We start from the raw sequence: 13,307 nt of genomic DNA, 5'->3' as shown, positions 1-13,307 counted from the left end.
GACCTAGTACTATCTTTAACTTCTGTTAGCTATGTCTGGACATTTTTCAAATGTTGTTTTACTGCCTTAAATAAATATTTACTTGTTGCAATCTCTGCATTAATTCTTTAAGACATTGCTTGTTTTCATACCTCTTAATCTCAATTCCCAATTTGCCATCATTCATGTCTCATGCCTTCATATTTTGTGTCTTTAGATTTAAGATCCTGTTTCTATAATTATCTAAATTACATTCACTTTTAATATAAAATTCTATCCTATTGTGATCGATATTCCCTAAAGGCAACATAAATAACTCTTCCTCATTGCACAACACTGAGAGGCGGTAGATGTCGTGTATTTAGACTTTCAAAAGGCCTTTGACAAGGTGCCGCGTAGAGACTGATTAATAAGATGAGAGGTCATGGAATTACAGGTAGGATAACAGAATGGTGGAGCATTGGCTGGTTGGCAGGAAGCAAAGGGTGGGAATAAAAGGATCTTGTTCTGGTTGGCTACCGGTTACTAGTGGTGTTCCGCAGGGGTCGGTGTTGGGGCCACTTCTTTTTACCTTGTACGTTAACGATTTGGATGATGGAGTAAATGGTTTTGTGGCTAAGTTTGCAGATGACATCAAGATAAGTGGAGGAGTAGAGAGTATTGAGGAGACAGGAAGGTTGCAGAGAGACCTAGATAGTTTAGGAGAATGGGCAAGGAAATGGCAGATGAGATTCAATGTTGAGAAATGTGCAGTTGTACACTTTGGAAACAGAAATAAACGGGCAGATTATTATCTAGAAGGAGAGAAAATTCAAAGTACAGAAGTACAAAGGGACTTGGGGGTACTCGTGAAGGATACCGTAAAGGTTAACCACCAGGTCGGATCAGTGGTAAAGAAACCGAATGCTATGTTGGCATTCATTTCTAGAGGTATAGTGTATAAAAGTAAGGGAGTGTTAATGAGGCTCTACAGGGCACTAGTGAGGCCTCATTTGGAATACTGTGCACAGTTTTGGGCCCCATATCTTGGGAAAGATGTGCCGATGTTGGCGAGGGTTCAGAGGAGATTTACAAGGATGATTCCCAGAATGAAAGGGCTTATGTATGGTGAGCGTTTGTTGGCTCTTGGACTGTGCTCACTGGAGTACAGAAGAATGAGAGGGGACCTCATAGAGACATTTAAAATGTTGAAAGGACTGGACAAAGTAGATGTGGTCAAGCTGTTTCCCTTGGTGGGTGAGTCCAGGACCAGAGGGCACAATCTTAGAATTAGAGGGTACAGGTTTGAAACAGAGATGAGGAGAAATTTCTTTAGCCAGAGGGTGGTGAATTTGTGGAATTCCTTGCCATGTACAGCAGTGGAGGCCAGATCATTGGAGGCGTTTAAGGAAGAGATAAATAGATATCTAAATAGTCGGGGTATCAAGGGATATGAGGATAAAGCCGGAAATTGGGGTTAGGTTTTTTTTGTTTTTTTTTGCCCCCCCCCGCCCAATTTCTCATTTCTTTTTCTTTTTTCCTTTTCTTTGGAGCAGACTCGATGGGCCGAATGGCCCACTTCTGCTCCATCGTCTTGTGATCTTGTGAACACTTAATCTAATATAGCCCATCCTCTCACTGGTTCCTCAACATAGAACATAAAACATAGATCAGCACAGCTCAGGAATAGGCCCTTCAGCCTGCCACGTCTATGCCAAGCATGGTGCCAATTTAATCTGCTTCCATCTTCTTGCACATGGTCCGTATCCCTCCATTCCCTGTCTGTTCGTGTGTCTGTGTAAATGCCTCTTAAGCGTTGCTGTCATGTCTGCTTCCACCACTTACCCCAGCAGCACGTTCCAGGCACCTAGCACTCTCCATGTAAAAATAAAACTTGCCTTGCAAATCTCCTTTAAATCTTCCCCCTCTCATCTAAACCAATGCCCTCTAGTATCTGACATTTCCACCCTGGGAAAAAGACACTGTCTACCCACCTATGCCTCCCGTTCTTTCATAAACTTCTATCAGGTCACCCCTCAGCCTCCGACTCTCCAGAGAAAACGATCCAAGTGTGTCCAACATTTAAAAGACAAGTAACAATACTTAAAAGACATGAAAGACATTTGTATAAGGACACGGATAGGCAAGGTTTAGAGGGATATAGGCCAAACACAGGCAAATGGGACTAGCTTAGGTCGGCACCTTGGTCGGCATGAAAGAGTTGGGCTGAAGGGCCTACTTCCTTGCTGTATTTCTCTATGACTCTCCTTATACTGATATAGAAACCATCTCTGATATCATTCTCCACACAATTACTGCTCATTTGGCTTGCCCAGTCTGTCTGTAAAACTCTCATGATCATTGTATTCTCTAATTTCCTGATTTATGGCAAACTCTCCATTACAGTTTGGTTGCCTATTAACGACTCCCATCAATGTACTCTGCTACTTATTTATTAGCTCCACCCCAGTTGACTCCATGCCTTGATTTCCTGAGGTATAGTCTCTCCGCTCTGCCATCTTTATACCGTTCTTTATTCCCGGGACTTCCTCACCTCATTTTCCAATTTGTCTACCTCTTTCAAAGTGTTGTATCCTGGAACATTTAATTCTGAATGTTGGTTACTTTGGAACAGTGTCTCTGTGCTGGGTGGCACAGTGACATAACTAATCGAGCTGCTGCCTCACGGCGCCAGAGACCCAGGTTTGATCCTGACCTTGGGTGCTGTCTGCGTGGAGTTTGCGCATTCTCCCTGTGACTGCGTGGGTTTCTTTCAGGTGCCAAGGATGTGCGGGTTGGTGGGTTAATTGGACACTGCAAATTGCCCCTCATGCATAGGTGAGTGGTGGACTTTGGGGGTAGTTGATGGCAGCATGGGGAGAATAAAAGAAGATTAGTGTAGGTGTGTGGTTGATAGTCAGCATTGACTTGGTTGTCTGAAGAGCTTGTTTCCATACTGTATGATTGCCTGGCTGTTAGATGGTACTCACTTATTTCTTTTTGCGCCAATAATCCACCAATCTTGCAATGAATGCTGCCTTAATCCAGCTAAAGAACCTGCAATTTTATCTTTTTTACCATTTTTCCCTGTTCCATCTCTAATTGGAGGTACACTTGTATCTTTATATGTTCTGTCCCTTCCTGATAGACTGGTTCTTATTACTCATTTTGGGGTTTTAAATAAATAAAAATATTAAAGACATTTCAGTCGGTAAATTCCACATTGCTATTGTGAAGTAAATATCTTTTTTTTTATTAAATTATAGTTTGTGCACAGAAATTCTAGTTTAGAGTGAAAGGAATGGCAGCCAAAGGTTTTCAAAGAGCATTGAGTAAGCTGCTTGTGGATCAGTAGCCTAGAATGGCGAAGGGAATGTTTTCCACTGTAGATACGGTCTCCACATCATACACAGGGGTTCCAATGGAAATGTAAGCAGAATAACTGAAAATTGTGGCAGGTTAAGTTTGTGGCTGGAAGGTTTGGTCCACACACAAGATTTTTAAATGTAATATTTACCTCTTTATTAGATATTCAGCAATATTCATTGTTTCTGTTTGGTTTGTATTATACAGGAACTAAAGAAAGTAAAAGTGGAATATCCTCATTATGGTCACTATCTCCCCATCGAAAACCAGGGCCGGGCAGTGTCCATGCCCCGACTTGAGACCGAGTCTGAGGTAAATGCTGCTTTCCTCCCTGTCCGTAAACCAATACATTTGTTTTTGTTTTCTCTATTTCTTCCTATGCTGCAAAGAACTTTCTCCAAAGCACTCTGCAATCCATTTTGCTGTTGAATTGATGGATGCCTGAATCTGTCAACTAGGGATTGAATCTGTCCCTGTTCCATCTACAAAAACTATTCATAAAATATTAAATCTTTTCTTTGCCTGAGCTGCTCTGTGTCAACTGTTTCAACGTCCAAAGCCATTGGCTGTGACAAAATTTTCCCATCCTCCTGATGAGTCCACACCCGCACTCTCATGGTTTTAAATGTCCATTTCTCATTGGACACAAGGTCTATGTTTGGTATAGATTTATAATCATTTTTTCACTCTCATACTTTAAGTGCCAGTTAATAAAACCACAAACTTCAATGAGTTTGGTTTTACCAAACTGTGGCCGGGTTCAAACATTGGTCTCACTTTGTGGTTTACTCAAGGGGTTGACTTCTATGTATGTGAATCAAGCTGCGACATGCCTTCAAAATGTTCTTAAATTAAGAATTTCTAAGGAATGAGCCAAAGCTGGAGATCGGTGAGTAATTCATAACAGTAATATCCAGTTTGGATTTAAAAGGGCTGCACGTTTGAGAAAATGACTAAATTGCAGAGAATTATAGATACATACAACAGAGGAAATGACCCTATTGGCCCACCTCGTCCATGCCAACCGTGATGCCTATCAACACTAATCCTATTTGCCCACATTAGGCCTGTATCCCTCTATGCCTTTCCTATCCAAGTAACTGTCCAAATGCTTTGTAACTGTATCGGCCTCCACCACCTCCTCTGGCAGCCCGTACCAGACAACCACCACCCTCTGTCTGAAGAACTAACCCCTCCGATCTCCTTTAAATTTCTCCCCACTCACCTTAAGCCTGTGTCCTCTAGTTCTAGACTACCCTAACCTGGGAGAAAGACTCTCACTATCCATCCTATCTATGCCCCTCATAATTTTATAAACATCTTTAAAGTCACCCCTCAGCCTCCTACGTTCCAGTGAGAACAAACCCAACCTATCCAATCTCTCCTTATAACTACAGCCCTTCATTTCCGGCAACATCGTGGTGAATCTCTTCTGCACTCTCTCTATTGCTACCACATCCTTCCTGTAGTGTGGTGACCAGAACTATACACAATACTCCAAGTGCATTTTAGCCAATGTTTTGTACAGCTGCAACATGATGTCCCAACTCTTATATTCATTGCCCCACCCTATGAAGGCAAGCATACCAAATGACTTCTTCACTACCCTATCCACCTGTGTCACCAATTTCAGGGAGTTAAGGCACCCTGAGATCTGCACATCAATGCTCCAAAGGTCCATGCCATTTACTCTATGTCCTTCCAGAATTTGACTTCCCAAAGTGTATTACCTCACACTTGTCTGGATGAAATTCCATCTGTCACCACTCCTCCCAACTTTTCAGCTGATCTATGGAGAAGCTCATGCAATGCAACAGAATTTAGGGAGGTTGAAGAGTACCAAAGCTCTTCAGATTTATATAACAGAAATCCAAGAACGAAGAGCCAGGTTGTGTAAGTGTTGGAATTAAAATGACTGTTCTCATTACATCTGCCTTAATACGACACTTAGCTGGCTGAAGAGTTAGATATTTGTTGTTCTTGTGATGACAGTCAGCTGAAGATCCAAGCCCCATGAAGCGTTCCTTCTCCACATTTGCTGCCAACCACCCAAATAGCACCTGGCTCAATGAATACTCTTTGGAGCAAGCTGGTCCAGAGGACCTTTACCAAAAATGGAGCCGAAGACCTCTGAGGTCATCCAGCAGGTCTTCAAATGCAGGTAGGCTTCAGGTCTGACATTGTCCTTTTTCTTACCAAATAAACTTTATTCATCATAAAAAAAAACTATATACAACAATAAAACAGTGCAAACCTTTACACTCGTGTACGGATCCATCATTAGTCAGGTCAAAACCTTGACATATGTTCTGACTGGGTGAGTAAGGAAGCACTAAGGCTTCAGCTACATCTCGCAGACTCCAAACCATAAGCGCAGGTGACCTTGTAGTTCATTTGGCTTCCGCGCCACGTTTCCAATCCCAGAGGCACACATGTGAGTTCCACCCATGGGATACTCAACTAGCATGCAATGCAGGAAGCAAGTCACACACTGAAAGGCAATAAAGGTCATTTGGCAAAATTATTCAGGGATTACCAAGTATCAATAAACAAATATACATTAACAACATCACCTGAAACACCAGATCTGTTTCTCTCCCCTGGGCTGCTGTTTGTCCTACGTCTGATTCCATGTCATTACACACGGTCTCCCTGGCTGCTTGCATTGTGTCCTCTCTGAGAAATGGAATTGAAATTGGTATTGATTCACGTGTACCGAGATACAAGGAAGAACCTTGTTTTGCATGCCATCCATACAGATCATTTCACAACATCAGTACGTTGAGGTAATACAAAGGGATTGGCGGCGGAAGCGTGGTGGCACTTGTGGGCTGCCCCCAGAATACTCAACGCAAAAGATGCATTTCACTGTGTGTTTCGATGTACATGTGACTAATAAAGATATCTTATCTTATCTTATAACAGAATGCAGAATGTAGTGTGACTGTAGTTTTTCTGGGCTTTATGATGCATTGCTGTCTAAGTTTCTATTCACCCAACTCATCTTCACTATACTTAATATTGCTTGAAGCCCTGATCGAGTTGAGTTTGTCTGTGGAGAATTCTCAGCAAGGCTGAGTTCTGAGTTATCTCTTTCTGGGCACTCCCTACGCAGGCAGCCACGAGAGAGGCCGTTCCAAGGAGAGGAAGCACCTGCTCTCACCTGAGAGGTCTCTGTGCAACTCGGAGGAGCGCGCTCAGCACCTACAGCACCGGTGCCAGGACCAGAGGGTGTCTCGATCACCAAGCCCTGGACATTCACACGGTGTACGGGAGCAGGTAGGTCCCAGGATTTTACTCCTACCCACTGATCTCTCAGTGATGAAGAGTTTAATGCCACGATGTAAAAACCAAAGTCCATTGTACTCTGAAGGTCCTTTCACACATACACACCAAATACGTGGCGACAAGCAATCTGCTGAAGGAACTTAGCGGGTCGAGCAGCATCTGTGGGGGGAAAGGAATTGTCAATGTTTCAGGTTGAAACCTTGCATCAGGTCTGAGAGCGGAGAGAGGAGGTGGCCGGTATAAAACGGAGAAGGGGAGTGATGAGAGGGGGGCCTGAGGTGATTGGGGTGTCAGATGGCAAGCAGATGGCTCCAAGTAGGTGACAGCTGGGGTTGGGAGACAGAGGCAGGTGGGTGATGGGTGGAGGCAGATGGAGCGAGGTGGGGGGAGGGGAGGGTGAAGTTGGAGACAGCGGCTGGAGGGAGATAAGCAGGAACACAAAGGGCCGCCAGTGCTGGAATCTGATAAATAAAGGAGGTGAGAATGGGAACCATAAGGGGGCAGGTGAAGGGCAGGTGGAACCAGATGGGGAAAGGGATTTGGTGGGTGAGAAGTGTGGGTAGTGGGTGGATGGAACCAGGAATAGGACAGAAATAGAACATGGAGCATTGACTACTACAGCACAGTACAGGCCCTTTGGCCCACAATGTTGTGCCGACTCTTTATCCTGCTCTAGGATCTATCTAACCCTTCCCTCCCACATAGCCCCCATTACTCTATCATTAATCTAAGAGTCTCTTAAATGTCCCTAATGTATCTGCCCCCACAACCTCTGCCAGCAGTACGTTCCACGCACCCACCATTCTCCGTGTAAAAAACTTACCCCTGACATCCCCCTTATACCTTCCTCCAGTAACCCTAAAATTATGTACCCTCATGTTAGCCATTGTCGCCCTGGGAAAAAGTCTCTGACTGTCCATTCGATCTATGCCTCTTATCATCTTGTACACCTCTATCAGGTCACCTTTCATCCTCCTTCTCTCCAAAGAGAAAAGCCCTAGCTCACTCAACCTATCCTCATAAGACATGCTCTCCAATCCAGGCAGCATCCTGGTAAATCCCCTCTGCACCCTCTCTAAGACCTTCCACATCCTTCCTATAATGAGGCGACCAGAACTGAACACAATACTCCAAGTGTGGTCTGACCAGAGCTCTATAGAGCTGCAACATCACCTCGCGGCTCTTGAACTCAATACCCCGACTAATGAAGGCCAACACTCCATACACCTTCTTAACAACCCTATCGACCTGTGCGGCAACCTTGAGGGATCTATGGATGTGGACCCCAAGATCCCTCTGTTCCTCCACACTGCTAACAGTCCTGCCATTAACCTTGTATTCTGCCTTAATACAGTGATACAGTGATAAATGAGTGATGGGGAGCTGGAGGTAAGGTATGGGAAAGGGGACAAAAATAGGAGTACCAGACACTGATCTACTAATCTAAAGTGATCACAAAGGCCTGGTAAAGAAATAGACATTTCACTATTTCACACAGAGGGTGGTGGATACATGGAACGAGCTGCCAGAGGAAGTGTTTGAGGCAGGTACATTAACAACATTTAAAATGCACTTGGACAGGTACATGGATTGGAAGGGTTAAGAGGGATATGGGCCAAACGCGGGCAAATGGGACTAGCGTGGATGGGAATCTTGGTCGGCATGGATGAGTTTGGCCAAAGGGCCTGTTTCCGACTCTATGACTGTATGATGTTAGCATGCAGTGTTTCCTCGACATTTCACCCCCTCCAAAGATTGTCTACGCCACCCCCGCCTTCAGTTTATCTCTCCCCTCCCCCACCATCTCCTGCTTTTCTATCCGCCTCACCATCCTGATTTCATGCCTCCTCCCCTCACACTCGTGTTATCTGTCCCAGTTTTTACTCTGATGTGGCATCTTTCAAACAGCACATCATCACTGCTAGTGTTGTACCCTGTACCACTGAGGGGATGTTGGGAACACGGCTACCTGTTCTGCACCGCACACTCCCACTGCCCTCTCTGGGGGTAGTGTTGCCAAGGGAACCCAGAACACTTCTTCAAGTGGTACAGGGCTTCTTCTGCACTTGTCTTGAAGGGCAGAGGAGACATGAGAGACTGCAGGTGATTGAACCTGGAGCAACACACAATCTGCTGGAGGAACTCAGTGGGTCGAGCAGCATCGGTGGGGGGAAAGGAATTGTCAACGTTCCGCGTTGACACCCATACCCCACCCCCTGCTCCCCATCACCCATCTTTCAATCCCCCTCCCCCTTCCCTAGTTCCATCCAGGCACTACCCACACAATTCGCCCACAGGCTTCCCTCCCCCTCCCCCTATCTGGTTCTGGTTCCACCTGCCCTTCACCTCCCCCCTAATGATTCCCATTCTCACCTCCCAGCTCTGGTAGCCCTTTTGTGTTCCTGATCTCCCTCCTGTCTCCACCTTCTCCCTCCCCTTCCCACACCTCACTCCATTCGCCTCTTTTTTTTTTCTGCCTCCATCCATCACCCACCTGTCTCCCAACTCCACCTCTCCCCCTGCCTGGCTCGACCTGCCTGTCATCCTTCACCCCTCCCCGGTCCACCAATCACGTACTGGGCCCTGTCTAACCCCTCCCCCTCTCCCCTCCGGCCATCTCCCCTCTCCACTCTCAGCCCTGACACCGGGCATCTACCCAAAACGTTGACAATTCCTTCCTCCCCCCCCCCCCCCCCCCCCCCCCCACCCCCACCCCCTCGACCCGCTGAGTTCCTCCACAGATTGTTTGTTCCTTATAGGACCATGAGCCTTGGCACCTCATCCTGAAGGCGGCAGCTCCCTTCATTCTGCTCCTCCTTCGCCCTCCACTGAAGATGTCAGGGCACCTCGTGTAACCCAGTGCCCAGAGAGGGATTGAACCAACAACCTCCCCACTCAGAACCAGGCTGCTGAGATGTGCCTGTACTGTCTGGAGAGTGAGGGTTCACTGTGGCTGTTAAATCCACCAATTGAAACACAGCAACCGTCCGGCTAACATGATTTTTGTTTATAAATCTCCTTTCTGTTTTCTGTGCCTCCAGGTTAACAGTTCTGTGAGTGAGAGCCCAGTCCCTACCACGTCTGGGGCCAGTACACCCAAGCATGGACGGAGACAGCTCCCACAAACCCCCACCAAGCCACGGCCCCACATCTCGTATTCACCCGTGGCGCAGCGCCCTGACACCTTGTCGCCCCCCTCCAGCCAAGCCACCCCACGGAGCAGAGAGGCCAGATACCAGTCCCTGAGAGTTCAGCCCAGCAAGACGCTGTGGACCGAGTCTCCTGGCCTGAACAAGAAGACTGACAGCCAGCACTCAACGCCACTGCGGTACATATCGGAGCCCTCCCTGACCCTCCACGACGATCTGGGCAGCCTGGACCAGGCCCTTGGTGAGGAAACGCTCACCTTCGAGGCTGCAGTGGCCACGAGCCTTGGCAGGTCCCACACCATCTCTTCCGCTCCCCCTCTCAGGCACTCCTGGCAACTGCCCAACGGGAGTTACCGCACTCGAGTGGTGCGGTGCGGAGCAACAACTGTCCCCGACCCCTTCACTGACACCGACGAGGACGACAAATGCTAAACCTGGCACGAATCCAAAGGGGGTGGGCAGGGGAGCGAAGGGGGAGGACGGGAGAGGAAATCAAATCACCGTGGTGCGTGGCTAAAAGGAAAAAACAAAACTAGGAGGTCTGCAGGTCTGCAGAACCCTTCGAGGCGCTGAAGGAACCAGACATTCCAGGAGTGTGGTCTCCAAATGTGAAAGATGAAGGTTTTGCTCCCACCTCTCCCAAATCCCCAGCACCCCACACTGGGCCATGCATGGATAAGTCAAAGTGCAAGTTGGCATTACCCAACCATATTTGGACAGCGGTGTCATATCGGGAGATTCAGTGAAGGAACGTTGCAAAAGACCTCACGCCCTTGCTGAAGGCAGCATTGGATGAGTCTCCCGGGTCCTTCCATTTGTACGTTTACCAACAGTGACTGACACAGCGGACAGGGAGAGAGTCAAGCCTGCTGCTCCCTCGCTCTGAGTCCCATAGGTCGTGTGTTGCTTGAAACCCCGAAATTGCCAATCCCCAGCTCGCCCTGTCTTGGGGAGGCAGCAACCCTCTTGCCTTTCCTCCTCGTTTTTTGATCACCCATTATCTTTATATTTGAAAATGTTCTATTCTTTCTGAAAATCTAAACCAAAAAAAAGCTGGGTTATACAAATATTTTTAAGGATTTCACCAAAACGGGAACTGTGTGGGCAGGGTCAGCTGTGCCATGTGACTACAGCAGGAACAGACAGGCGGCTCCAGTTGTGACTACAGCAAGAAGAGACAGTTGATGCTGGTCCTGACAACAGTGAAGCCTGACAGCCATCACCAGCTGTGACTACAGCAGGAGTCTCCAGCTGTTACTACAGCGAGAATAGACAGGTGATTCATACTGTGACTACAGCAGGAACAGACAGGTGTCTCCAGCTGTGACTACAGCAGGAACAGACAGGCGTTTCATTCTGTGACTACTAGTAGGAACAGACAGGCGTCTCTAGCTGTGACTACAGCAGGAATAGAAAGGCATTTCATTCTGTGACTACTAGTAGGATCAGTCAGATGTCTCCTGCATTGATTACAGAAGGACCAGGCAGGTGTCTCCATCTGTAACTACAGTGACACCACACTGTCGCCACCAACTGTGACTACAGCAGGACCAGTCAGGTGTTTCCAGTTGTGACTACCATGCAGTTCATTGCAGAATAATTTGGCAATAATAAGCACTCCCGAATTGTGCAAAGACCACATGAAACTTAATGTGCCATAATGCTGCCATTTCTGAAGTGCTTAAACAGAGAAAGTAGAAAAGTTTTATTTGTAAATAATTACAGTTCACCTTCCTTACTTCTGCCACCTTCCTGCAATCCATTTCCTACTCCCTGCCTGAAAGATTGCCCAGTGTGTGCTTCTAGTATGATGCATGGAGTTTGGAAAGTTCTGTCAACCTATTGAGTTCAGTGACTAACTTACTGGCATGTGATTGAGATTTTAAGAAGTGTTTCTGATTTCTTTTCCAATATATGAAACATGTTTAAATTAAACGCTTGATTTTTAATGCAAGATGACCATAACACTCACTGGGCTTCGCCCCAGTGGCATTGACTGAAACTCAGCCACTGTCTAGCCTTTTGACATTGTACCTTTGGCACTGCAATAGCCCTTTATAAAGTGTATTGTGTGGTATTGACAATCAGAATGCTAAAAGTTGTTTGCTTTGTCCTGGAGCTTTAACTTTTATGTCCAAATAAATAAAAAGCCTTCACCAGGTGATGGTGTTGTAGTTTTGAGAGTGATCCAGATGGCCTGCCTCCAGCCTCCCGAGGGTCCACAACAGTGTGTGGATGCCCGCCCCGTGTGCTGGGGACACTCCACCATGGCCATGTGGGGCAAGGGAGATGGTCAACACCGTCCTCTCTGAAGAGGCTGGAATGCGGCAGCGACAAAGGTGAAACCCTTCGGTGAGGGAGGCAATGCAGCACTCTCAACCAGTCCCAGCATATGGTTTGAAGGTGCTTGGACTTGGGGTGAGGAGAAGGCAAAGGTGGGTTCCAGTTGGTTGTGGGAGCTTTGGGGCTTCCCTCACCTGCTGATGTCAATGAGGGGCTGTGGGGTAACGCTGGGGAGGGGGGGGTGACCCCAGGGAGGAGGGGGCAGGTGGTGACCCTGGGAAGGTGGGTGTGACACTGGACAGAGGGGGTGACCCCGGGTACGAGGGGAGGAGGTGTGGGTGGCCCTAGGGAAGGGGGAGATGGGAGTGACACCAGGGAGGTGGGGGTGATCCTAGGGAGGAGGTGGTGGGGGTGGAGATGTGGGTGGCCCCGGTGGCCCTGGGGAGGTGCGGGTGGCCCCGGGGACAACTACTGACAGGACCACAGGGAGGGGTGGAGGTGACCCCAAGGGCTGGTGAACAGCAGGGTTGAAGGTCCAGAGGCACCCTCCTGGCCAGGGTCCCATCCTCATCCTGCAGTCACACACCCCCCACCTCCTCCCCCACCCCCCCACCCCCCCCCCCCCCCACTTGCATGTATCCCTACCCCATCCTCCCTGTACAATGACCTGCCTTTCCTTGACACTCCACTCTCCTCAAGTACCCCCCCGCCCATTGCAGTCGTTCAGGACGTCCCCTGTCCTCAGCTGCAGAAGGAAGCACAGACAGCAGGGGATGAGGGGCAGGGTCATAGGTGGTCCAGGGGGTGTCACAGGCAGGGAGGTGGTGATGGAGATCAGTCACCCTTCGAGATCGTTGGCCCCTGGAGACAAGAGGATGGGCCGTTCAGTCCTCACAACTGCCTGAAGACAATGAAACAGGTCAGGCAGCACTCTCTTACACTCAGGGTTCAATATGATCACCACTCAGTTATACCAAAGTCAAAATTGAGTTTATTGTCATATGCACAAGTACATGTATGCACAGGTGCAATGAAAAACTTACTTGCAGCAGCATCACAGGCACAAGAAAAACATAAATTAAACACAATTTTTTTCAAGAAAGAACACAATTAGAACAAAACAGAAGTCCATTTTAGTGCAAAGTGATCAAAGTGGTCATGGTGTTGCTAAACTGTAGTGATTAGGGTTGTGCTGATTGGTTCAAGAACAGAATGGATGAAGGGAAGTAGCTGTTCTTGAACCTGGTGCAGGCTTCTGTACCA

At 47.6% G+C, this 13,307-nt stretch overlaps 1 protein-coding gene across 2 annotated transcripts in view; it reads left to right on the top strand.

Annotated features, from left to right (window-relative positions):
* The window catches only part of LOC127567879 (probable voltage-dependent R-type calcium channel subunit alpha-1E), a 615,955-nt gene extending 604,049 nt beyond the window's left edge, over positions 1-11,906 (top strand). For both annotated transcript variants that reach the window (XM_052011039.1, XM_052011041.1), the window contains exons 44-47: positions 3,532-3,636; positions 5,317-5,485; positions 6,440-6,603; positions 9,654-11,906. In XM_052011039.1, the coding sequence (XP_051866999.1) occupies positions 3,532-3,636; positions 5,317-5,485; positions 6,440-6,603; positions 9,654-10,193 (978 nt within the window). In that variant the 3' untranslated portion in view covers positions 10,194-11,906. The remainder of the gene's footprint in view (positions 1-3,531; positions 3,637-5,316; positions 5,486-6,439; positions 6,604-9,653) is intronic.
* Positions 11,907-13,307: the final 1,401 nt, after the last annotated feature.

This window comes from Pristis pectinata, chromosome 3 (assembly GCF_009764475.1).
Source record: "Pristis pectinata isolate sPriPec2 chromosome 3, sPriPec2.1.pri, whole genome shotgun sequence".
Classification (NCBI taxonomy): domain Eukaryota; kingdom Metazoa; phylum Chordata; class Chondrichthyes; order Rhinopristiformes; family Pristidae; genus Pristis; species Pristis pectinata.
Note: the sequence above shows the minus strand (reverse complement) of the source record. Positions and strands in the feature narration are given on the sequence as shown.